This window comes from Oryctolagus cuniculus, chromosome 1 (assembly GCF_964237555.1).
Source record: "Oryctolagus cuniculus chromosome 1, mOryCun1.1, whole genome shotgun sequence".
Classification (NCBI taxonomy): Eukaryota; Metazoa; Chordata; class Mammalia; order Lagomorpha; family Leporidae; genus Oryctolagus; species Oryctolagus cuniculus.
Window position 1 is genome coordinate 219,884,680 of NC_091432.1, and position 27,504 is coordinate 219,912,183.

General features: G+C 45.6%; 1 protein-coding gene across 1 annotated transcript in view; it reads left to right on the top strand.

Moving 5' to 3' along the window:
* The window catches only part of PAPPA (pappalysin 1), a 265,699-nt gene that overhangs the window by 201,986 nt on the left and 36,209 nt on the right, over window positions 1-27,504 (top strand). Inside the window, exons 15-19 of the mRNA XM_051855823.2 lie at window positions 1,402-1,585; window positions 10,438-10,648; window positions 11,363-11,534; window positions 22,511-22,658; window positions 26,856-26,965. Coding sequence (XP_051711783.2) covers window positions 1,402-1,585; window positions 10,438-10,648; window positions 11,363-11,534; window positions 22,511-22,658; window positions 26,856-26,965 — 825 coding nt within the window. The remainder of the gene's footprint in view (window positions 1-1,401; window positions 1,586-10,437; window positions 10,649-11,362; window positions 11,535-22,510; window positions 22,659-26,855; window positions 26,966-27,504) is intronic.

A 27,504-nucleotide genomic window follows, 5' to 3' on the forward strand; every position in this document is an offset into this window, starting at 1 on the left:
GCTGAGGAAGGGCGTAACATCGTCAGACCATGGTTGACAAAGGCTCCTCTGGCTGCCCACATGGGTGTAACTTAGAGCCTGGCAGTAAGATCGGCAGAAGGGAGGCCCTCAGGAAGTCATCAGGGAGCTCCTGAAAGATAAATGTGTCCTGCACAAGATGAATGGGAACGGAGGATTTGAGCAATGTGGCAGAATGTTGCTTCATTCGAATGTCACCGTGAGGTCTCCAGTGGGACAAGGTGGCAGTTAGAGGGTCTTTCCAGCTCTGGAGTTTGAGGCCTGGAGAGCTCTGCCAGTAGCTGTGGCTTTTTTTAGTGCCCCACCAGTGGACTTTGCTTTTGTACTGCCAGCACTCAGGGCACAATCTTTGCTGCTGGAAATGCCTGTTTGTCCAGAGCTCCTGGGCTTGCTTGTGTTGGAGACCTGCTTTCCATGTGTCAGACATGACAGGTCTGAACTCCTGTGGAAACAATTAGGCTGTCTTGGCAGCAGAGAGCTCTGGTCCCTTTGATGTGTGCTTAAGAGAAGAGAAACGTCCTTTGGTGTTAAACTCCTGATCAACATTGGGCTTCCCAATCCCCTGGGATTTGGCAGCTTCCTCCTTGAATGGAAGCCTGCAGGCTGCCAATGACGGTCCTTCTCTTGGCTCCTTAGCAGGACCTCGCCCCTCACAGCTACACAGACCCACCATCTTCTAGTTTGGTTTAAATCCCTCTACACCTTCCATTTTCCCCAGCCTTGTCCCTTCATCATGTCTTTCTTGACTCTTGAGGTATCAAATTTCAGGGAAGGGAGTCCCTCCTGGAGCAGTCTTTGGGTCCAATGCACTTATTTTGCCAATGGGAGAACTCAGGTAGGAACAGGGACTCCCAGTGGTCTCATAAGGTAGAGGGCAAACATCACAAGGCAGTGCCTACTGTGGATCAAGCACTACTGGTAGCCTCCTGTGGAGCCAAGACAAGACACAGGGATCAATACTTGCTATCATACCATTGTACCATTTCAAAGTCTGCTTGTGAAAGAAGTTCATGCCCTGTGACATGAGACCTGAGATCTCGAATCTCAAGATTCTCCTGAGCAAAACGGGCATAGTGACTTGAGAGACTACAATCAAGCAATTAAGGACACTGTCATTGGGTTTACTCTCTTTCCAACTGGATACCTTGGGGTTCTAACCCTCAGTTTCTCCGCCATCACATGGGAACTAAAACATTAGTATTTACTACGTGCTATCTAACCTATCAAGTTAATGGAATCATTAAAAGTGAATCAAAGGTAAACATTAGGCATGTGTCTTCTGACAGCTGGAGAAGAGTCAGCTGTTGGCTGGGGTGAGGAGGGCTTTTCCTGCACCTGGGTCTCTGTCTGGTGTCCCTCACAGTGCCCGTCTCTACATTTCAGGTGGGACCCAGCGTCACAGTAACCTGCTCAGAGGGCAAGTGGAACAAGCAAGTGGCATGTGAGCCGGTGGACTGTGGGCTCCCAGACCACCATCACGTCTATGCCGCCTCCTTCTCCTGCCTCGAGGGCACGACCTTTGGCAGAAAATGCTCCTTTCAGTGCCGTCACCCTGCACAGTTGAAAGGTAACATGGGTCCTTGCCACAGCTCGGCTCCCTTTTGTCTAGGGAACACCAAGAGGCTGCTTCCAGGCCCTCCTTTGAGGTCTCAGACACCAAGGTTATGCCAGGTTTCATTTGTACTCTTGATTTTTTCCTATCAATTGTAATTAAGTAAACTGCACCTGATGTGCAGCTAAAAAACAAAACAAAACAAAACAAAAAAAAAAAAAACAAAAAAAAAACAGGGTATAGATAAGAATGATGGTGAAATCTCCTCCAAGACCTTGCATACTCTGATAAAACTGAAAAAGAGAGGCAGGGAGGGAGGGAAAGACCAGAGAGTTACATTTGGAACTAATATGAGTAGTTTATTCAGTATTATTAGGGTTCAAGGAGCCTCAAGAGGTGTTGTCAGTATTTCTACTTCAGAGAGGAGGAAATCCAGCCTCAGTGTGTTTGAGAACTTGCCCAAGGCATCTTTATTGGTGGTTGGAACCGTACTGGAGCCTGGGTCTGTCTTTCTTCAACACCAACTGCTTCTCCTTAAGAAGGGCTTGGCCGGGGTCCGGTGGAGGCGGCAGGAGTGAACAGGAACCACCTGGCATCCTGCTGGGCACGGCACTGTAAACGTGAGGGTGTGCAGGGCAGTAAGAGAAAGTTTTGCACACTAGATAAGAGGAAAACTTTTGGAAATAGGGAAGAGACTGGTCTGGGAATCCTGGAAAGTCAGGACTGGAAAGGTTCTTAGAGTTTAGCAGGAACGACTGTGTTATTGAGAATATTGGGAACCCTGCATCCAGCAATATCAAGGAGGGAACTTGTATAAAACCACAGAGCAAGTTAGCAGCACTCTCAAGACAAAGGCTTCTGGCTTCTAGTTGAGTACATATGGAATGTTGACGTTAACCCAATTTTCTGAAATATTAGGGCCTTTTTCTTAGTTCACCAGGGAACTAGTGCCCCTTTATCAAATACCTAAAATAACATTTCACATGAACTTCTTCATCTCTCTCCAATATAAATCTTCCTAGTAACTCAAATGAAATGTCTGTAGCTTTTAAATCATATTTTCTTGAGTTAAAAATGATTTGCAGATGGGAGTTGTCATGCAGCAGGTTAAGCTGCTGCTGTTATGCCAGAATCCCATATTAACACTGGTTCAGGTCCCAGCTGCTACTTTCAATCCAGCTCCCTGCTGATGTGCCTAGGAAAGCAACAGAAGATGGCCCAATAGCTTGGGCCCCTGTCCCTCGTGTGTGAGAACTGGGATGGAGTTCCAGGCTCTTGGTTTCAGCCTGACCTAGCCCTGGCCATTGTGGCCTTTTTGGCCATTTGGGGAGTGAACCAGCAGATGGAAGATTCTCTCTCTCTCTCTCTCTCTCTCAACTCTGCCTTTCAAATAAATAAATACATCTTTTAAAAATTATTTGGTTTGGAGAGAGATGAGAAGACCAGTGGAAATTGTAAACCTTCTAACTTGTAGACAACCAAAGACTGTTGCTTGGTCCCATTTTTCCAGATGTGGGATGTATGAATGACTCAACACTAGGAAATCAGGCCCTTGGGAAAGGGGAGTGTGTAAATTAGCATTGATAATTATAGCATTGTGACTAATAATAATCTTTAATCAAAGTGATGCCAATCCTTCTATCACTGCTTCTCAGCTGAGGATGGTTGTGGGGAGCAGATCCCACATGGAGCTGAGGCCTCAGGACGATCATTATATTGATGGTTGTTGATCCCAGGGTTGTTCTTCCCTTCCAAAGCAGGAAAGCGTCTCTCCATTTGCTGTAATGACCCCACCAGGACCAACTGATATTCATGCCCCTTGGTTGTCAGCATCTTCTGGCACTCAAATTCCTCTTCTGAGGCTTCTGCTTGGACCTGCTGGCAGCAAGGACTGGACAAAGCTCCTGCTGACTCTCTCTGAGCTTGTTAATGCCACCTCCTTTGTCTCTTTTCTCAAGTCAGGAGGTAAAGAGATGACGAAAACAACTTTTCCCCATTCTTTTGCTTGCGTCCCTATTCTTTCTTCCACTCTTTGTTTTCCCTTTGCTCACAGTATGGTATAAGCAAAAAAGAAATAGCTTTAGAATCAGAAAGACCTGGTTCCACTCCTGGCTCTGCTCTACCAACTATTGGAACTCAGATGAGCAATTTCATATCTCGGAGCCTCAGGAGTGTCATTTATAAAATAGAGTTACAAGTGCCCATGTTGAAGGGTCATGTTGAGGACTAAGAGACGGTGTTTATTAGTAAATACTCATTGGTTAAAAGAGGCACTATCATAAAGAACTGTGCAGTGGCTGATTGCCCAGGCTCCTTGTGCTTCAGAGTCCCAAGCTACAGATGTCAGTGTTTTCAAAGAGCAATCACCACTCAGGATGATCAGTTGCGTTTACTCCATAGAAATGTAACATAATGCAAGCAGTTCCGCAAACACACTTGCCCTCTATATTCCAGGCAAACATCTATTGCCTATCTTGACTTTCACTTACATTCCATCCTCTCTTAAAGATGTATGAAAAATATCCTGAGAATCCACAATATTTTTTCAAAGATTTATTTACTTGAAAGTCAAAATTTCAGAGAGTGAGAGAAAGATTTTCCATCTGCTGGTTTACTCCTATAGACAGTCCCAATGGCCAGGACTGAGCCAGGCTGAAGCCAGGAGACAGGAGCTTCATCCAGGTCTCCCCCATAGATGGAAGGGGCCCAAGCACTTGGTCCATCTTCTGCTGCTTTTCTCAGGCCACTAACAGGGAGCTGGATCAGAAATAAAGCATCTGGGACAAGAACCAGCACCCATATGGGATGCCTGCATAAAGGAGGCAGCTTTACCTACTATGCCACAACACTGGTCCCAGAATTCACGTTATTAAAATCACTTATGCCAGGCTTCTTTATAAAATGAGCACAATAAGCAGAGGCAGAACCTACAAAAATGCATAAAGACCCATTTTCAAAAAAGACAACTTCAAAATAAAAATCAGAAATGTAAATAGCTAAGAATGAAAGATTACTTCCTTCACTTAGTCAACTCCAACTGAACTCAACTATGTCAAGTGCATTTAATATTTATTATGAAGTGGGACTTCTAAAATAAGAATGCCCCATTTTACAAAGCTCTTTTTAAAAGGCCTGCTTTCTACTTTTAGCTCTTACTGTTGCCTTTTCCATCTCAACTTTGCCTATTTTACATCTCAGTGTATTCACTAGTTTCTATTAGATGTCCAATTCCTTTGAGCATTTTCTGATTTCTTAGACTTTACTGAAGATAGGGTGAGAGCTGGGTGGAGACGGAAAGTGGCCACATCCTGTAACAATAACCTGCTTGCTTGCCCCGAACAGTCTAATTTGTGTTCATCATTTAACTATTCCTGTTCCTGCCTGCATGGTAGTGTCAACATTCAAGCCTCTTTCATCCTTTTCTTAGGAAGGTACTGCATCAGTTAAGCCTAAACATGAGTGCATCTTAGAACACTTTATTTTCTTCAGGTCTAACAGTTGAGATGATACATAAAGCTTCTTAGTAAAGACATCTGGAAGTGGGGGACACCATAATGGACAGTGGAGAGGTCATGAGGGGGGTGATATGTTATTATGTGGCTGATCATTGATTCCTGGATACTCTGCTGGTTGATACTCCTGACCAGAGACTTTCTCTGAACAACAGTTCTTTGGCCATGCTCAGGAGTAGGGGTCACCTGAACTGAGGTGACCTGAACTGAGCCCCTAACTCTAGTTTGAGCAACAACAGTTTGACCCTCTCAGGATCTCAGTTTTTCCACCTACAAAACTGGGTTAACGATGAATTGAGTTGCTAGAAAGGATCATCAAAATGACTCTGCTCATGCTTTTTAGGTCAGCCCCATGGACTCAATTTTCAGACACTCTTTGGTAGAATTTGCTTTAGACATTTAGGAAATGATTGGACAACTAAACAAACAAAATATAACCTAAGTCACTCTGTCTGAAGCTGGAAAAGCGCAGTTTGACCAAGCAGTTGGTATTCATCTGACCTGCCATACCCAGCCCAGTTGTGCTCTTTAACTCTATAGGATTGAGGAGCCTAGTGATGTGCTTCCAGAACTAAAATCAGTAGAGGATCAAAAGTGTCTCTTGGTGGGTGCCTCAATTTCTTCTGCATCATCTTTGTCTTTACTTCCAATACTAGGTGACGTTCTAGTGGCTTATTTTTGGGGAAACAACCAGCCTGAAATCTTTTCTGCCCACACTTCTTGCCTCACCTAGATATTTCCTCTGTTTGTCCCTCTTATCCCTTTAAAATCTTATTTCTGTAACTCTTGTTAAGATCTGTTCACTACCCAGAACAATGAAATTGAATCTCCTTGCAATCCCGCCTATCTAAGCCCTTGGCTAACATAGCCCCCAAGTGCTTGCTTGTCGTTCCAGTCTCACTAGCTGCATTTTTTCCCCAAACAATACAGTGCTCAATATCCTTTACTATCCTACAAACTAGGAAGGAACTCAGAGATAGCTGTGGCTTAAGTCTGGACATTTTAGATGACCTGTTCAAGGTCACAAGAAGATTCATAATACTTTATGCATTCAACAAATTGATATCAAAGACCTATTGTGCATTTGACAATAAGCTGACATATGGGAACAAAGAGTGAACAAGATGTAGCATCTTGTCTTGTGGTCCAAACATTACTAACCAGACTGATATTCCTCTCTTTGGGTTCTGCTCTATGCTAATTTAAATCATTTTTAAATTTACATATAGTAATTGTACAAATGTATAGAGCACAATGTAATGTTTTGATGTATGTATATATTGCATAAAGATAAAATCAGAGAAACCAGTGTATCCATCACCTTAAAGAGTTGTTATTTTGTAATGAAAAGATTCATAATCTTCTCTTTTAGTTATCTGAAATATGAAATACATTATTGTTGACTGTAGCCACCCTACTGTTTACTTAGAACTTGTTTCTCCTTAAGGACTCTCCAAAGAGACTTGGTCTTCTGAGCAATCTTTTAAATGAAATAACAGGTATTACTTTTGATATTACTACAGAATTAAAATTATTTTGGGGGACAAAATTGTGCCGCATCATGTTAACTGACTAGTTGAATGCTGGCATCCTATATTGGAGTGCCAATTCAACTCCTAGCTGCTCTGCTTCCAATCCAGCTGCCTGCTAATGTAGGTGGAAAAGCAGTGGATGGTAGCCCAAGTGCTTGGAAACCTAGGCTTCTGGCTTCAGCCTGGCCCAGCATCCATTTGTATGAAAGATCTCTCTCTGTTTCTCTCTCTTTTTCAAATGAATAAATAAATATTTTTAAAAAACTTGAATACTCATTAGAGCTTGAAATTTCAAAAGTCAGATTGTAGATAGGAAAAGCAAGATTTATTTCCCTGATTTTAAAAATACAAGTAAGTGGCCAGCATTGTGGCACAGGGGGTTAAAGCCCTGGCTTGCAGCAATGGCATCCCATATCAGCACCGATTTGAGTCCTGCTTGCTCCACTTCTGATTCAGCTCCCTGCTAATGCTCCTGGGAAAACAGCTGAGAATGGCCCAAATCATTAGGCCCCAGGACCCACGTGGGGAATCCAGAAGTATCTCCTTGCTCCTGGCTTCGGATCGGCTCAGATCTAGTCATTGCAGCCATTTGGGGAGTGAACCAGTGGATGAAAGACCTCACTCTCTGTCTGTCTGTACCTCTCTTTGTAACTCTGTCTTTCAAATAAATAAAATAAACCTTAAAAGAAATAAAAAATACAACCTAATCTCTAGCATAAACACCCTTACCTTCCACCAGGAGCTCCAAGCCTAAACACACTCTTACCTTGTGTTTTGACTCATGTTCTGCCAAGAAACATGGCTAGAGAGATGAGGACAAGAGAAATAGAATTGACAAGAGTCAACAAGGGTCTGTTCTAAAGCTGGTTACTATTGTGGGCTATTAGAGCATAGTCCTTCGGGGGGAATGCCGAGAACCAATGATGTGCATGCCTCAGAATTATTGCAACTCCAGACTCTGGTACACGCATCTGCCAGCTCCATCACTGGATAAGTGCTGTTTCCATGGGCACTAAGTCCTCAGGCATGGAGGATAAAGGTCAGTGCCAGTGGGCTAAGAGAAGGAACTAGACAGACTCTGTCATACTCTACTTTCTTCAAAGCCACATGTTGAATGCAATAGAGTAGCTCTGGCTGGGACATGGAAATTCTTATTCTGCCCCCTTATAGTATCTGCATCTCCTGGAGTTAGTTCGCTGTGGGGTTGGAGGACATATCCATGGTCCTGAATCTCCAGTTCCTGCATGACTGTGATTCTTCCTTGTCCGAGGTGCACTGCTAACTGCTGTTTACCCTTTCTCTGCATGTACTTTCTGGTTTTTTTTTTTGTTTGTTTTTTGTTTGTTTTTTGTTTGTTTTTTGTTTTGTTTTGTTTTGTTTTGTTTTTGCTTAACATTTTGCAATTTTGATGTTATTGGGTCACAGAAGAAACATGACTTCCCAATTTCACAGTTGATAGGTACATTTTAAGAATCCCAACATTCTTTTATAGATATTTTCTCTCTCTTAAGCCATGCAAAACGGTATGCTCCCTGCACCATCTTTGATAGACCCTTTGATTGAACCCTTTCCCACTAAGCTTATTCTGTGCTTCAGTAGCCCAAAGCACTGACTACCCCAAACACAAGAGCAATGAAAAAAATAAATAACTAGGTAGTCCCTGGTTTTCTGGGATCCTCTATGCTTCTATGGAAGACAAATAAGTCACCCTGTCACACCCTTTACTCTTTTTATTGCATGAGAAAATGCTGATAGCTTACACATTCACAGTTCATCAACATGAAATACTCTGTGGGATTTACAGACACCCTATTCTCTTATGCTAATGAGGTGAATCACACAACAAGAGAAGAAGATGAATGAAGATAGAAAAAGTAGCGGCACCTACATAAAATTGCAGTTTTCTCTCCCCTCTCCTTTTTTTATCCTGCTTTATTTTTCTCCATAGTACTTGGAGAAACTGGATCATACTAAATACATTACTTTTTAATTTAATGTATTATTTTCCTCCCTATCTCGTTAAATTATAAATTCCAAGATGACAGGATGATTGTTGTTTAATGTTGTTTTGTTTTGTTCACTGCTTTCACCCTAACATACAAAAGTATCTGCTCATAGTAAGCACTAAATTGAAGCTTGTTGAATGAGTGAAGGCTTCTGTGCTACTCACAGGGTCCTCTCAGATCTGCTCTTGAAGGCTAAAGGTTAAAGAAAGGGAAGGGCCGGCGCCGTTGCTCACTAGGCTAATCCTCCGCCTTACAGCGCCGGCACACCGGGTTCTAGTCCCGGTCTGGGCGCCGGGTTGCCCCTCTTCCAGGCCAGCTCTCTGCTGTGGCCAGGGAGTGCAGTGGAGGATGGTCCAAGTCCTTGGGCCCTGCACCCATGGGAGACCAGGATAAGTACCTGGCTCCTGCCATTGGATCAGCGCAGTGTGTTGGCCGCGGCGGCCATTGGAGGGTGAACCAACGGCAAAGGAAGACCTTTCTCTGTCTCTCTCTCTCACTGTCCACTCTACCTGTCAAAAAAAAAATTACATAAAGAAAGGGAAGAAGGGACGAAGGAAAGAAGTTAGGGAGCAAACCAGGACTTTGATATAACATTTCCTAAATATCATGCATTTGATCTCAATATGTTGAAAGATAGGCGCACTTGTTTTGTTCCTATAAGGAAAGTTGAGATTTAACACTCCCAGAATGGATGGCAAGTCCTCTGCTGAGAATACATAGCCAATATCCCATTAAAAACAACCATTTCTGTAGTTGGACAGAACTGGTTCTGAACCTCAGTTTTGTCTTTTACTAATCATGACAACCTGGTCTGGTGACATCATCCTCTGAGTCTCTGTTCTGCAGAGAATTATATTAGGTGCATTGTGTGATGAGAACAAGTGAGATTGCCTATCAGGAGTACTCAGTACACAGTAACTGCACAATAAATGTCATGTTCCTCCTTGTCACTCCGCCCTTCCAACCTTCGAATCCCAAAGCCTCACACATACTTCCAGGCCTGGTTGTCAACACCATTCAGCAATCACCAGGAAGAGGAGAGTTTGGTGAAGCAACACAAGTTTCAGGTCCTCCTCTAATTGTCTCAGGGAGGTTTGGGGCAGGCTGTGCCTTGATAATATATGAGCTGGCAGTGAAAAGCCTAACTCCCTTGTTTTACTTTTACTTGCAATGTTCCCCATCAGGCCGGCTTCCCGATGGCAATCAGCACTTCTGTCAGAGCTGGCACGGGCTGCGGGGAAGTGCTGTTCTCTCAGCTGCTTTGGCAAAGCTTCACTGAGCTCTGGGGCCTGAACAGAAAATCAAACCTCCTGATAACACGATGCTGTTACTTCCAGGCACTGGGAGGCCAGGACAGATACAGGAGCCCAGAGCCCAGGGGAAAATGGCAGCTTGAGGTCACACAGTACATTGATACCAGAGCGTAGAATAGCTTCTGAGAGGAGCCATGCTGCTGACTATCAGAAGGCAAGCCCCTTCATCTCTGGGTAAGGATTCCCACCTGAAAAGCAAGGAGGCTGGATTAAAGGATGGTGAAGGTCTGTCTTTACAGTTCAGAGTCAGGAATCAGAAGCATCGATTTCAATTCACTACAGACACAAGGAAGCTGACTCCCAAATGGGAGTTTCTTCTCAGTGACAGCTCTCTTGAGCCCCCACCCCACATCCTTGGCTCCTTCCTTGTAAATAGAAGGGGTCAGAATGCCACAGAGGGTTCCCTTGGTCCTTCAAGTCAGGTAAAATCTAGTAACCTATGTAGTAAGTCAGTGGTAGATGCTACTTCTACCCCTGCTAATCCTGCATTTTTGTGTCCCCCAGGCAACCACAGCTTCCTTACTTGCATGGAGGATGGACTGTGGTCCTTCCCAGAGGCCCTGTGTGAGCTCATGTGCCTGGCTCCACCCCCAGTACCCAATGCAGAACTCCAGACTGCCAGGTGCAGAGAGAACAAACACAAGGTGGGCTCCTTCTGCAAGTACAAGTGCAAACCTGGATACCACGTGCCCGGCTCCTCCCGGAAGTCAAAGAAGTAAGTGGGGCTGGAAACACAATCTCACAGGTTTCGGGAGGAGAGGAGTTGGATCTGAATACTTTATTGGAAGGCAGCACTCATTTCTTCTTTGGAGAAAGTACTCGCCATTCTTTCTCATCTCTTCTGACCTGTTGGAAGCTCAAGGACATTTTTGATAATATGAAGTTTTGGTCAAACAAAGCTGCCTTTAAGTTCCAGGTTGGCTGCCTACTGGCTACATGATCTCATGCAAATTATTTCATGCAAATTCATTTCTCTGGGTTTCTACTTTTTCAGCAGTAAGATGAAAATTATATTAAGAGTTTCTATAACAGGGTTGCTGTGAAGAATCAATGAGGATGTGTATGCAAATGCTTCCAAAGTGTTTGCACATGGTGGTTGCTCAATATATGGTAGATATTAATATAATTATGGTGCCAACACTTATCAGGACATTATGAATGGAAGGAAGAGAAGGGGACAGCAGGGTTTGTGTTTTATATCAATCCACAAGTTACTGAGAGACGGTATGACATTCCTGCCTGTCCTTGCTCAAAGAGTTCTATAAGTGAATTCTTCTTAATCCCTTATACATGACACTCACCACCACCTAGGACAAGTAGGGAATCAAGACTGGGAAAGAGAAATATAAGGACAAGTTTGTGTTTTGGAAGGACACGGGTCTAGCCATTTGGTCCTAGAGCTTTCTTTTCTTTCATCTCTTCCTCGAAGACGAGCCTTCAAGACACAGTGTACCCAAGATGGCAGCTGGCAGGTGGGAGCTTGTGTTCCTGTGACCTGTGACCCACCTCCACCAAAATTCCACGGGCTCTACCAGTGCACTAATGGCTTCCAGTTCAACAGCGAGTGTAGGATCAAGTGTGAAGACAGTGACACCTCCCAGGTAAGCCCCCTGGAATTAGAGATTAATATTTTGGTCCCTGTCCTCTCTGCTTACCAAAATAAACACTGTATCTTAAGAACCACTTTCTCCAGGAGACTGTCTACATATGCCCAGATTATAAGGGCAATATCACCATAGCAGAAGTTAAGAAATGGCCTCTAATTACCTTCCTTTGTAAGCTCTTTGATCCACATTTTCCTTCCTAAACTGTATTTTGTTCAGAGATTCTTGGCTTACAAACTTTCTTTAACATTGGTACCCTTACAATGGAAATCACAGATTGAATCCCATTGTATGAAACTGATGAAAGTTAAGTTACTCTTGTAGGAGACACTGAATGGTTTTGCCAGTTTTCTACCACCATCACTGCTGATGTTGGTCCTTGAAGTCTTTAAAATCACAAGAGTACCACTAGCTTAAAAAAAAATCAGTTGGTACCTGAAGACTAAGAGGCCATATTTTGATTTCAAGGACTTTTTTTTTTTTTTTTTTGGCAGGCAGAGTGGACAGTGAGAGAGAGAGACAGAGAGAAAGGTCTTCCTTTGCTGTTGGTTCCCCCTCCAATGGCCACCGCGGCCAGCACGCTGCGGCTGGCACACCGCGCTGATCTGATGGCAGGAACCAGGTACTTATCCTGGTCTCCCATGGGGTGCAGGACCCAAGCACTAGGGCCATCCTCCACTGCACTCCCTGGCCACAGCAGAAAGCTGGACTGGAAGAGGGGCAACCGGGACAGACTCCGGCACCCCGACCGGGACTAGAACCCTGTGTGCTGGCGTCGCAAGGTGGAGGATTAGCCTAGGGAGCCATGGCGACGGCCAAGGGACTGGTTTTGAGAACAGTGGAAGAAAAGGAAAATAGAAGAAGCTAGCAGGGTTTATATTTTATCTCAAGCCACAACTAGCAGAAAGTACAAAACTGCTATCTCTGCTGACAGAGTTGTGAGAATGAATTTTCTTTCATCCCTACACATGCCCCTCACCATCCACTAGGGCTGGAAAGCAATAAAGTATGCAAAAGTGAAATGAAAGACAGTTGTTTCAAAAGATACCTTGAGTTCACAAGAAACTCCATCTTAATAGAACCAACCAATTTAAGGTTGATAACCAAAGCCCAAGTTTCTCAGATGTGTAAAAATCATCAGCTGTATGAGGCCAGAGTTCAGTTTCCCAGATCCTGCTGCATCCTCCATGGTCAGTCTTTATTAGTTAGTACTCATTTCCAATCATCAGATATTAGCAAACCACTATCTTCAACTCCTCTATTCCCTCTCCCCACATCTAAGCAATCACCAGGTCTTGCCCTTCCTCCCTCCAAAATACCCAAAGCTATCATCTTCTGTCTGCAGTGCCACCACCCTAACTCAGGCCACCATTCCTCTTTCTAGGTTTGCAGCTTCTTGGTTGTTTCCCTACTCTAATTCCCTTACTGCTCTGCAGTAAGTAGATTCTCACATTTCAGCCAGAGTGATTTGTTTGAAACATAACTCTAATCATGACAATCCCCCTGCTCACAGCCCTTCATCAATTAGCAGCTGCCATTTCCACTAGGATAAAATTCCAGCTTGTAAGGATGGAATTTAAGGCTTCTACCCCATCACCAGGAATACTGACCTCCCTCTGCCCTCTGCATTCTCTACCTTAGAGAGTTCACTTACCTTTCCAGCTGGTTGACTCCTCATCACCCTTCACTCTTCAGCACAGGCATTTCTTTCTCCAGGAACTCTTTCTCAATGTCTCATCCACTGTTGGGCTCAGCATCACTCCCCAGGATTACCCCCATTGCATTATAATTGTCTGTTTCTATGTCATGTTCCTACAGTAGGCTGTGAAATTCTTCACTGATCTGAAATCGTCCCAGTGACTTCAGCACTTTGGACAGTGCCAAGCACCTAGTAGGTGCTCAGGAAATGATGGCTGCACTAAGGCACAGGAAAGGATAGCAGTGAACATCAAAGTCAGTTTCCTCATTTCCAGATGAACAGATGAGGACCAAGAGTGGTTACTTAATCTCCCGGGGTGGCACAGCTGACATTGGCTGAGTCAAAACCAGAACCTGGGTCCCTCCAAACAGTGGGTAGACCGACCCCAATTAGCACCACCTGAAAATCTTTGGTAGTTTACACTCATGGTCCTCTGTGTACACTCAGGAGGGGAGTCATTCCCATCCCTGATTGCCAGGGAAGCAGAAGCCAGTGCCGGAACAAGCAAATGCCAGAGATTACCATGGCCTCTCGCAGGCTGATCAACTTCCCTCTCGCTCCCTTACATAAAACTGTTGCTAACAGTTACTCAAACTGCTGAGCCAAATAATATTTTGGCTGTGGTCATGTTATCAAACTGAAACCCAGTCTGCCTGGGGCCTGCCAAGTAACTTTCATGGCCAGTTTGTATTTAAAGGGGAGGAAAATGTAAATGCATCAGACGACTCGAGCAGTTCTGTTTGGCAACTGGCAGGGAGGCTAGACGCAAAGGAGCAGGGTATTGCTTGTCAGTGCAGAGAAACGGGAAGTGCATGCCAAATGGGCTCCTAATACAATTGACGTTTCTAGTTTGTACTGAAAATGAATTTCCTCTACCCTCAGACCAGGGGCCCTAGAGCCAAAGCTAGTATTCACCTCAGATCCCCTCTTGCTGCCTGTAAACATAGCAGGAATGCACGGCTCAGAGCATCTTGAATCAAATGGCTTGTATGAAGCAGGAATTCTTTGCTTTCCAAGCAATTCCAGATTTTGGCAAGGAAGGATGGGGGCTTTTTTTTTTAAAAAAAGAATTATTTATCTATTTGAAAGTCAGAGTTACACAGAGAGAGGAGAGGCAGAAAGAGAGAGGAGAGAGAGAGAGAGAGGGAGAGAGAGAGAGAGAGGGAGAGAGAGCGAGAGAAAGAGAGAGAGAGAGAGAGAGAGAGTTTTCTTCCATTTGCTGGTTCACTCCCCAAAAGGCCGCAATGGCCGGAGCTGCACTGATCCGAAGCCAGGATCCAGGAGCTTCTTCCAAGTCTCCCACATGGTTGCAGGGTCCCAAGCACTTGGGTCATCTTACACTGATTTCCCAGGCCATAACAGAGAGCTGGATTGGGAGTGGAGCAGCTGTGACTTGAACTGGCACCCATATGGGATGCCAGCACTGCAGGCAGCGGCTTCATCTACTACACCACAGTTAGCTCCAGGATGGGGGCTTTTATAGGGGAAATTCATACACTCCCTCTCACTGCCACTGAAAGCAAATGAACAAATAAAATTCCAACTCCATTCGTTCTTTGGGAGCCAGTCTGATGCTGAATCTGAAACCCTGAGTTCAAATCCGGATTTTGCTGCTTATTAACTGGAGTACTTCACTTTTTGAGTTTTAGTTTCCTTGTCTGTAAAATGGGAGGGTAGAAATAATACTACCTACCTCATAGTTTGTGAGGACTAAGTGAAGTAATGAAAATAGGGTTTGTCTATGGGTACCCCCTGGAGTTGTGTAGTGCACAACCTATACCACCATGCATGGCAGCCCCAGGGAAGACACATTTACATGTTTACACTGACCTGCCTTTCAGCTCCTTCCAGTTGAGAGACTCTCATGTACTTTCTGAGCTTTTCAAGCACTTGGAAACTAAGGTGGCAGATTGACACCTAGCCTTCTGCTGGCTAGCTCCAGACAGTCAGAGACAGGGACACCTCTGCTACATGAGGCCTGGGTATGGGGTAGCGACACTAGAAGGAGCTATAGGGAAGCCCAGTCTCTTGATCAAATAAACAAATAGAATAAATAGTCCTCTGATCCATCTGCATCTGCTGTAATTAAAATGTTCCACATCTGCACTGTACAATTTGATGGTCACTGCCCATGTGTGGCTGTGTGGCACCTGAAACCTAGTTACAGAGACTGAGCATCTAAATATGAAATTTTATATAATTACATTTTAATGTTAATAGCCACACTTCCACCTACCACACTGACAGTTCAGCTCTAGAATTTCCAGTGTTTTTGCTGCTCTGAACAATCAGAAAACATTAATAATCACAAAAGTTTTCTTTTTTTTGAGTGATGGGTGTCAAGTTGGTGTTGCAGATTTCCTCTCACTTTGACAACTCCTAAAAATCCTTTGAAAAAGAAACAATGTCCCAGTTTTGCAGAGATGGACCCAGGTCCGGGGAGGATGGTTCTTGCCCTGGCTTCCAAGTCAGCAGGTGGTGTTCTGTCTGACTGCAAAGCCCTGCTCCTTCCACTGCTCCTAGACTTTTCAAGAGGACAAGGATCCCATCCTCAGGTGGCTGGGGAGAAGTGCTAATTGTCTCAGGATTCAATCTAGCTCTGATGCCTCTGAGCTATTTGAGGTGATAACTCAGGCCTGGCTTCTAGTAAGGAACACTGTGGGGGCTTGGCAGGTGAATAGGGGGCAACCACCCTCAGAACTGGGACAGTATCAACACAGGACGCCTGCAGCTGGAGAGGATAAAGGCTAGAAGTGCACTCTGGACAAAGTCATCTTCTTTGTGGTGGATTTCAGCAATGCAGCAAAGCAAGGCAGGAACGATCGAAGCAGAGTCAGCAACACAGCCAGCTCATTGCACAGACTGTAGAGGATGATTCTAAGTTTCTTCCGCCAGTGACATGGGGCTGGGCTCTGCCTGTGGGCTCTGCCATGGACAAAGCACAGCTTTCACAAGAGGCATGCATAGGAAGGCATTTCCTAAAAACACAGGCAAATGATTAACAGCAGTGGTAATTTAATAAGCACTTGGTCATGTCCATCTCTGGGCTGAGTGCTTTATGCTGTTCACTTTGTTTAAGACTCACAACATCTGGCACTGCTGTCCTATTTTACAGATGAGGAGGCTAGCATTCACTCAGTGAGGCAAAGCAGTTTGTGCCATGTTACATACTTAGGAAGTGGCAACGCTGAGGCTTCTGATGAAGTCAGGCTTAACCATCCATCTCCTGTAACACAGGGTTTGGTTCTGACTTGCTTGGACGTCACTATGTTTCCCTCTGTCATTGTTTAGTTTATTTTCACTTAGACCAGGAGAAGTAGAATCCTCCCTCTCCCTCACCCTTCCTTCTTTCTCTCTTCCTGTCCATTATAGCAAAGGGAAAAAGGTGGTTCTGGCATAGGCAACTTCTATGACCGTGAAGGCCACTGCCTTCTGTTTGTAGCTGCACTTCCCCTAGAGAGTGCAGTAGAACCTGTAAGAGCCTCAGCTAACACTTAGCTAGCCCAGTGTGTGTGTGTGTGTGTGTGTGTAAAACACTCAGTTCTCATAATGATGCTCTCATGTTGTGGACTCCATACCCTTTTACAGCTAAGAAAATGGAGACAGAGCAGCTAAGGAACTTCCCTAAGTCCACACTGCTAGCAAGCTGCAGAGCTGGGATTTGAACCTAAGCATTATAACTGAAGCCTATGCCTTTAATCATTACACTAAATCATTCAAAATTCACTTTTTCACTTTCCAACTGAACCTAAGTCTCCAAATCTCTTAAAAGGAGACAATTTCTACTCTGTTACATTGTAAAACTGGGCATGTATTAGGTGATTGTTAACTGTGATACACCTTCAGCTCACTATAGATCTGTGCAGCTAAAATGGTAGGGGAGTTAGAGCACACCATGCCTTTTTAAATGCTCTGTTTGTTTGCGTATTTACTTGTTTGAAAGCCAGAGAGAGAAGGTGGGAGAAAAAGGGAGGAGAAAGAAAGAAATCTCCCCCATCCTTTGGCTCATTCTTCAAATGCCCAGAATAGCCAGAGCTGGGTTGGCTCAAAGCTGAGATCCAGGAACTCCATTTGGTTCTCCCACATGGGTGTCGAGATCCACGTACTTAAGCCATTGCCAGCTGCCTTTCAGGGTGTGTGTTAGCACGTGGCTGAGATCAGAAGCAGAGACTGGAACTCAGGTTCTCTGAAATGGGCTGCAGGCGTCCCAAGTGACATCTAGCCTCTGCACCAAATGCCTGCCCTTGTAGCATGCCTTTATACAGACAGATGTGCAGACATAGAAAGGCAAACTGCATCCATGAAGGATGCTTGTGAGATATTTTAAGAATATATATTTATTTTATTTCTTTGAAAGTCAGAGTGACGGAAAGAGGGAGAGAAAGAGAGAGAAAGAAATCTTTCATCCTCTAGGTTACTCCCCAAATGCCCTTGATGGCTGGGGCTAGGCCAGGTCAAAGCCAGGAGCCAGGAACTCCTTCCTGGTTTTCCATGTGTATGGCAGAGGCCCAAGTACTTGGATCATCTGCTGCTTCCTTCCCAAGCACATTGGGAGGGAGCTAGATTGGAAGTAGAGCAGCCAGGATTCAGACTTGTACTCTGAAACAGGATGCCAGTGTCACAGGTGGTGCCTAACCTGCTGCAACACAGTGCCAGTGCTCTCTTGTGAGAGATTTTAACTTTCCCATACAACATCGTGAATTTGAAGCCAAACCACTTCATTGGCTCAGTTCACTAACACTACCTCTAAAATAGTCCCTGCTCTTTCCAAATTGGGTCCTCAATAGCATCAGGTCTTTTCAATTGGCACAGATGCACCCTGAGGGTGTGCACCAGGTGGTAAGCAAACACTGAGGGCACCAACATCAGTTCCCAGGAGGATTTGAAAATACAGAGTTTTCTGAACACCTGTGTAGAGGGCACAGCGTGGGTGGAGGAGTGGAAGGGGATGGAAGAGAAATGTGCAAGAGAGACTAGGAGGATCACTGGGCTAGGATGAAAGATATGTGCATAAGAAGAGGTGGAGCTAGAAATGTCATCTGGATTCCACTGTGGAAGCCCTGGAGTGCCAACCCATGACCATACCTTGTTCTGAAGCCTGAGGTGACCTAGCATAAGGGTGCTATTTTTTTAAAAAAGGTTTATTTATTTACTTGAGAGAGAGAGAGAGAATCTTCCATCTGCTTCCATCTGGTTCATTCCCCAAATGATTGCAACAGCTGGGGCTAGGCCAGGCTGAAGCCAGGAGTCAGGAGCTTCCTCTGAGTCTCCCGCATGGGTGGCAGGCGCCCAAGGACTTGAGCCGTGTTCCGCTGGTTCCCAGGTACATTACAGGGAGCTGGATGGAATGTGTACCTACATGGTATGCTGGCGCCCCAGGCAATAGCTTGACCCGTTGTGACACAATGCCAGCCTAGGGCACCATATTTTTTTTTTAAAGCAGATTTAGCATGAAAAAGTTCCAGATGGCCTGGGTAAGGGAGACAGAGAGAGAGAGAGAGAGAGAGAGAGAGAGAGAGAAAGAGAGAGAGGAGAGAGAGACCAGAGGCAGCAAGATGAGTGATTTATTGTCCCACCTTGTATGGTGAGGCCTCCCCTTTTGAATTCCCCAAACAGATTCCAGCTAGTTCTAATACATCTTCCACTACACACCAAGCTCTCCAGCCAGCACTGGCCCACATAGTGCTGAGGTCTGCAGCCCTTTCAGGGGCTGGAGGCCAAATGCATCACAGACCCAGGCCAAGGCTCCAGGAAATAGGGGTCAATTTCCTGCTCCCTTGAGGGCTCAGCAGAATCATGGGGCCTGGAGCCTGGGGCTCCAAGAGGGAGAGTCTGGGTTCTCTAAAGATTCACGAAGCTGTATAATTTGTCATGAGCCTGCACAGAGCCTCGAGGAGGGCACTCTCCAAGGCATCGCACAGCTGCATGTTCAGGATGGGTCACCCTTTGCGCATGGCCAGAGAGGCCTCCACTGTAACTGACCCTTTCTTCTGCTGGCCCAACCAGAACCAGAGAGGGGCCCATTTTCTCTACTGAATCCTGTCTTCCTGCAGCTGTTCGCTGAGACAGGGAAGCTCCAGCCCCATTCAGCCCTTGTACAGTTCACTCATTCCTCGATGCATACACTCATCATATTCTATCATTCAGTCATCTATTTGTTTACTCACTTACATCTTATTTCCTCATCTATGCATTCACTTAGTTTTTATTAAAGAAATTGATTTCCTCCCCTTCTCCCTCTTCACCTTATCTGAAACAAATAATTCTTCAATTAAAAAGAAAGACCTCTGTGGGTGGTGCATGAATAGACCAAGTGGCCAAGTGTGATGCCCTGAGGGGCCGGTGTCGAAGCTTACTAGGCTAATCCTCCGCCTGCGGTGCTGGCACACCGGGTTCTAGTCCCGGTCGGGGCGCCGGATTCTGTGCCGGTTGCTCCTCTTCCAGTCCAGCTCTCAGCTGTGGCCCGGGAGTACAGTGGAGGATGGCCCAAGTACTTGGGCCCTGCATCCACATGGGAGACCAGGAGGAAGCACCTGGCTCCTGGCTTCGGATCAGCGCGGTGTGCCGGCTGTAGAGCGCCAGCTGTGGTGGCCATTGGAGGGTGAACCAACGGCAAAAGGAAGACCTTTCTCTCTGTCTCTCTCTCTCTCTCACTGTCCACTCTGCCTGTCAAAAAAAAAAAAAAAAAAAAAAAAAAAAAAAAAAGAGGCCCTGAGGACACAGAGATGAACAGGGCACCTTGCTGGGCCTTGAGGGTCTCATCATCTAGTTGGAGAACATGATCAACAGAGAGGGAATGCAGTGTCAGAGACATTACGGTGGTGCCTCACACAGAATGGGGTAGCATCAGGAAGTACGGGTCATGCCACAGAAGGTGTTTGCCAGGGAGACAAGTGAGGGGGAAGCAACACAGCAGACAGGAGAAGCCAGCACCAAATTAGGACATATGGTGCCTTCAAGACTGCAGGTAATGGAGACCAAATTTCAGTGTTGATGGTGCCATGGAAGGCAGGGACTTGACGACTTGGCAGAGATGAAGCCGGGAGGGCTGCAGGGCACAGGAGTCTGAATGGGAACTGTGTAGATGTTTGCTCTGATAGAGCACAGTCCGTGCCTCTAACCTCACTGTGAACTTCTCATTGTAAGTTTCAAAGAAGGGGTAGCATAGATGGCTTTGCTCGGAACTTTCAGAGATTTTCCCCAAATAGAAACTACCTATGGCTCTTCATTTCCTTTGGGGTACAGTCCCAGCTCTTAGGCTGGCATCTAAGGCCCCACAACTTCTCCGCTTTCCCTGCTCATCTTCCCCTACACCCTCCCCTGAGTCACAGAACTAGAGCCACACCAGCCTATCAGTGCTCACTGTACTTCCCTATGTACATGCCTGCCTGGAAGACAGAAACATGCTTCTATTCCTTTCTGCCTGATTCTCTCCATCCTTCAACACCGTTTTCCATAGATGATTTCCTCTAAGAGGCTTTCCCTGGTTGCCTCCTCACAATCAGTTATTCTTCGAGAAGACTCAAAGGACTGGGGCAGCCTTTGCCTTTTGAGCGTGAGAGCAGTCACACTAGCATGGCTGGCTGTTCACACGACTGCATTTCACACACACTCACTGGAGAAGATATGGCTCTCTTCAGTACTCCACAGAGCTGGGCACAGACTGTCATGAAAAAATATGCTGGCTTTTCAAGGAGTTCACAGAAATGTGTATTACCTATGCATGGGTTTCAAGATTTTTGCACCAAAATAAAGTTACTATTTAAAGTGGGTTTTTTTAACTTTTATTTAATGAATATAAATTTCCAAAGTACAGCTTATGGATTACAATGGCTCCCCCCCCCCCCCATAACGTCCCTCCCACCCGCAACCCTCCCCTTAATTTAAAGTGTTTTTAATTTATGTTTTTAAGTGAGAGAGTGCTCATCTACTGATTCACTCTTAAAGTGCCTATAGTGGCTGGACTGGGTTGGCCAAAGCGGAGAACTGGGAACTCTAGGCGAGTGGCAGGAACCTAATTACTTGGGCCATCACTGAGACCGCCCAGGACCTGCATTATCAGGAAGCTGGAGTCAGAAGCCAGAGTCAGTATTGAGTCCCCATACTCAGATATGGGACTCTGATATCTCAATAACTATGCTAAACAATCACCCTAATAAGCTTACACTTTAATCCCATTTTCCACAAACTTTTTGAAATACGCTCACATTACTTGAATTCAATGGTATTTTTGAGACATCTACAAAGGACCTCCCACTGAATCTTGGAAGTTAGAAAGGAATTGCAGTAGGGAATATATCTTCAAGCTGCATTTATCTAATACTTTGCAGAAAATTGAGAAACTACATATGTTATATTTTAAAGAATTGGAGGGAGGAGCTGGTGCCATGGCATAGCGGGTAAAGCTGCCACCTGTAGTGCTGGCATCCCATATGGGCACCAGTTCAAGTCCCAGCCACTCCACTTCCAATCCAGCTCTCTACTATGGCCTGGGAAAGCAGTAGAAGATGGCCCAAGTCCTTGGGCCCCTGCACCTGTGTGGGAGACCCAGAAGAAACTCCTGGCTCCTGGCTTTGGATTGGCACAGCTCTGGCCAACACACTTGGGGAGTGGACCAGTGGGTGGAAGATCTCTCTCTCTCTCTGCCTCTGCCTCTCTTTAACTCTGCCTTTCAAATAAATAAATAAATCTTAAAAAAATTAGAGGGGAGAAGCAAAGATGTAAGTATCCACACATTGAATTGTGTTTTGGTGCCATTGTTTCTGAGAAGGGAGCAAAAAGCACGAAGAAGGGAAAGGAATCTCCTCCATTAGGCAAGTGCCACTTAACAACCATTCTTGCTCCAAGTCCCCTGCCGATATCCATGGCTGATTCCAATGGGAACTCCTTCCTTATGGGTGCAGAATCTGATGCTGGGTCCTACTTTCTCAATTAAAAAAAAATTGCGACAACAAACAGCACAAGTGAAAACCAGAATTTCTCTCATTGAAAAATTTCTGTAAGTCCTTTAAACTTAGAGTTGGGCTGCTGGAAAGGCTTCAACAAGGCTCATCCTGCTCTGAATTTTTAGTCTCTCCATCTGTAAAATGGAAACACTAATAATATTTCCTCTCCTTCAGGGTGCTTGAGTCTTGACCATTGTTAAAAAAATTATTTTGAAACACTTTTCAGAGGTGTGGGGAGATGAGAGAATTTTTCCTCTGTTACCCTGAACGGCTTACCCTGTTGAGATCTGCATGCTTCTTGGTCCTGATCGTGTGTTTGTGTTACTCAGGGACGTGGGAGCAATGTCATTCACTGCCGAAAAGATGGCACCTGGAGCGGCTCTTTCCACCTCTGCCAGGAGATGCAAGGACAGTGCTCAGTCCCAAACCAGCTCAACAGCAACCTAAAGCTGCAGTGTCCAGACGGCTATGCCATAGGTACCATGGGCCCATGAAGGGAGCAGCGGGGAGGGGACAGTGCTTCCAGGAACCCGGGATTAGTGCCTGAGCAGGTCGTTGAGCACCTCTGCTGTGTGAGGCCCTCACAGGCATCAGGAAACAGAGATGAGTGAGACTAGATCCTGACCCCCAAGGAGAGTCTGGGACAGGCGTACTGGTGAAGCAGCAGTGAGAGAGTGTGCATCATGAAAGCACAGGAAAGCTGTGGGATGCCTAGGGAAGCACTGAAGGCTCCCAGGGGAAGGGATGCTTACACAAGGATTTGGAAAAGCTTGTCAGGCCGGAATGGGATTGCAGACAGAAAGAACCATGTGACCAAAGAGCATGAAAGCACAAGTCACATTCAGGAGAGCCACAGCTGCCCAGTGTGACTGCCTGTTCTTACCAGTCTTAAGACTTGCATCATCGTAAACATTCAGAGCACCTGCTATGCATCACGTTCTGCATCGAGCGCTTGAACTGCATCGTATCTTACCCTCTCAGTAATCTTTAACTGATTGGGAAATTGCAAATTGTAGGGTCAGTGAACCATGTTCCCAAATCCTGTCTCACCTAAAGCCTGGCTTTTTTTTTTTTTTTCTCATCTCACCTAGTTATCCTCATCCTAAATATTGTCTGTGTTGGGAAAGGACAGCTCAAGAAATGCACACAGTGAGAGGAGACAACCTGGGATGTGATGCCAGACATTTGCCTGGTTGAAACCAGGAGTCTGGACAGATGCATTAATTGTAAGCTCCATGGTTTCTTGGGAACTTGGAGTACTTGGAGTCTGACCTCATTTAAGGCCAGTGGTGCTGACCTCTTGGGCTGATTTCCTAATTGACGATGATGAAAAGCCCAGGGAATTGAATGTCCTTTCTCATGGCTAATATGATGTATGGGGCCATGGCCAGGGATGGCTAGTGCAGAAGATTATCTGAGTCCGCACAGGGCCAATATGTTCTTCACCCAGCACACCAAAAGTTATCACAGCATTCCCACGAGCAAGGTCTGTGGTTGGAGAGTAGAAGTGTTTGACTGATCACCTCCTTTTGAAAATGGAAACATGTAACCCTAGAGAGCAGAAGTTCTTCACCTGCACATAGAGTAGGAATCCACACTCTTGCATTTAGTCAAGGCACTTGCTCCCACATGACTTGGAAAAACTTAAGCATGTGGTTGCTTTGTCTGATGACTCAGAAAGGACCTGAAGGTCTTACAGAGCCACCCAGCCAAGGGGCCTGCAAGGAAGAAGGTTGCAGAAAGAGAGGATCTTACAAGACCTATAAGTATAGTTATTCTAGAATGTTGGGGCAACAGCTGTTGTCATAGCGAGCAGCAGTGGCTGCTGCATCCACAAGCCAAGACTTTCTCCTCTCCATCATTCTTGTTGGACATGCATGGCTATGGACACTTGTATCTATAATAGGCCCTTACACTCAACCCAACCAGAATGTATCAGTGGATATTGTCATACTAATGACTGGCATAGAGTCACCCTCTGAGAAAAATTCTGATTGAGAGACCTGTGTTTAAAAACCTATAGAAAGATTTGCTGCATATCCATGTCCACTAGCACATTCACATATATTCACACATACTTATATTAACACGTAATAGGCAGAAATGCTTCATAATCAAACATAGCATCAAGCACACACATCAAACAGTGCAATCATGGCTGGTCCTTGTGCATCAGACCAATATCATTCAGATGCATCTCACATACACACACATAGCACATAAACCTACACATTGCCCACTCACACACAGGTAGCAGGTAAACCTTCACATAGCACACATGCAAAGCACAAGCACAAATGCAACCATGGACACAAAAACAAGTCAGACACATGGAAGAAAGAGGCACAAAAGGCAAACAGAGCTCACACACATTTACTCAAATTGTCACATGGCCACATCATGCATATATTGCATTCACATATGTAAATGAGCCACAGTACCTACTAGCTCTCTGCTGTGAGAACCATCAAGAGACAGGGGAAGAGGTGTGACATAATACCCCTGCTATCTCTACCCACTGGACTTTTCCATGGTTCGAGGTGAAAGGGCAAGAAATCTATGTTGTTAGGACTGAATCACATTTCCCTCTCCCACACCCTGTGTCCCATCTTGTCAGTCTGGTAATCCTGAGTGGATGATGGGTGGATGTGGCTCATGGGAAGAGAACAGGAAAAGGGAAAGCAACAGAGGGAGGCTGAGGGCGACAGAGAGAAGGAAGAGGGGAAAGCAGCTCTCCCTAGTCCTTAGCTCACTTCCAAATGCCCTTCACATCTACCTCCCAGGCCAAACCCCTCCCTGGGAAGAACTCACTTCACTCAGGAGAGGGACTGGACCAAGGCTTTGTAAGCAGGGGCGAGGCGTGGATAGGGTTTTAATGGGGCCTAGAGGTTACATTCTGGTGTCATGCTGCCTGGGGACGCTTGCACAACAGCTTACTGGCCCTCAGGAAGTTAGTGCTGCTGCTGCTGCTGCTGCTGCCGCCGCCTCCATGGCTGCCACACTCTCCGTGCCTGCCTCCCAGGAAGGAGAGGTGGGGGCCTGGTGAGATCACCACTCTGTAATGATGCCAATTATGGCTCATATATCACAACATAGCAGCCTCCTCCTGAAGCCCAAGAACCCTGGCGTGGGGGAAGGGAGCCCCGAGAGGGGAGAGGCAGAGCTGGAGAAACGAAGCTCTGACTGCTGCAAGGACAACCAGTGCCCTGTGTGTTTTTCTTTCTTTCTTTCTTTTTTTTTTTTTTTCCTTTCCTTTCCCCCCTCTCTTGGGATAAGAAAGTCTTTGCTTATCTCTCAGAGGCTGCATCTTTCATTTTTTTCTTTTGCAAAAGCATTTTATCATCCCAGACCTGTCTCATCTTTGCTCCCTGAAATGCCTTTGGACCAGGCCTCACGATGAAACAAGCACCCCTGACTGCATTTCTCAGAATGCATAGGGATCCTTCTCATTGTCTCATCACTCATCTTTTAGTCTTTTGTCTCCTGCATTTCTGTTCTGTCCTCTGGACCTTCTCAACCTCCGCCCTTTCCATCATCACCTGCTTTTCCCTATCTGCTCTCCGTACAGCTCCCTTATCCATGCCTAGGCCTGCAAGTCAGAAAAAGTGGTTTTTAAGCCATGGTCCTCCTCTCACCAGCTTTGTAACCTGGGATGTGTGCCCTTTGGGTCCCTGATCTATGAAATGGGTGCGATGCCATCTGCTCACATGGCTGGATTTGCAGGGAAATGAGGTGACATGGGAAAGCCACCTGCAAAGGAAGGAAGCTCTCACCTTCTGGACTCAGTGGCCAGAAGAGGTTCTAGGCATTTTTCCTGATGGCCTTCCCACCTGTGAGTCTCATAGGCTGAAGATGATGATAAGGTGGCATCAGGAAGGGCACTGAATAGAATCCATACATATCTATGGCTAGTATCTGCCAACTCTCTATGAGGTGTCAAGCACTTGTTAGGTTTAGAGGTGAATAGACCTTATCTTTCCTTTCTAGGGCAACACTCTGAATGTCCAGAGGAGACACAAGAGGATAAGGTCAGCAGCAGAGTGAGACTCATGAGTGAGCAGAGATAGAGAGCAAATTCAGTAGGCATCCAGAAGATAGAGGGATCTTACTCAACTGCAGAGTGGTGGGCAGGCTTCTTGGAAGAGTCCAACTGGCCATGGTAGAAAGAATAGGAGTTGGTCATGGGAAAGCGTATGGCTGAGGTGCGGGGGTACATGTTTCAGGAAACAGAGTGACAGTAGCAGAGCGCAGAGGAGGGGAAGAGTGAGAAACGGATGGAAAACTAAGTTTACTCAATGTGATTAGACCAACAAAAGCATGAAAGTCTTTATAGGTAAAGGAGATTGTCCAGGCCATGGGAGGCATTGTAGCAAAGGGTAATGTACTTTTTCTTACACCTGGAGAGAGTCTTAGAAAGATTTCTGAACACAGAATGAGCGTGACAAAAGTAAGTTCAGGGACAAAAGCATGGCAGTGGGTGCCAGCTGGATTGGAAAGAGGTGAGTGGAGTTGGGGAGACCAGAGATGGCTCTACCAAGAGAACTTTTTCTTTTCCACTGTCCTGCCAGTCCACTGGGGACCAGGAAGCAGCAGAGTCCACCCAGTGGAAGGGCAGCTTGTGGGCTTTGGGAGACTATGGAATAAGCCAACACCTCACTCTGTGCTTTCCCTCAGGGTCTGAGTGTGCCACCTCATGCCTGGATCACAACAGCGAGTCCATCGTCCTGCCAATAAATGTGTCTGTGCGTGACATACCCCACTGGCTGAACCCCACACGCGTGCAGGTGAGTGACCACCTTTACTAATGGGGTAGGAAATGACATTGTTGAACACTTAGTATGTCCTGATCCCAAGTTAATCCTTTTGCATTTATTATCTCATTTAACCATTACACTCTCTGTGGGGGTGGGGACTTGTTCACAATCATTTCTTCAATTCTTAATTATTTGATTCTTTATTTCTGCCAGGTACTGTGCTAAGTGCCTTTCACTTATTGTCTCACTACTAAAAGCTAACAACAGCCTGGGACCAAGAATATTAATGAGGCTTGTTTACAAATGGGGAACCTGAGACATTGGGATCAGGGGTGTAGAGCCAGGCACAGCTCCATGTTTGCCCAAATGGAAAGTCCATGCTCATAAATATGGTGCTATTTAGCTCCTCGGATGCCCTCCTCTTGGCCTTCCATAGCCTAGGTTTTTGATATCATTCTCCATAGTGTGCCTGTTTGGTGGAAAGCAAACCATGTGTGATACAGGGAATCCCTATTGAATATGGAGCACCTGCTGTGTTCCTAGGCTTTGTACTCAGCACACAGGACTAT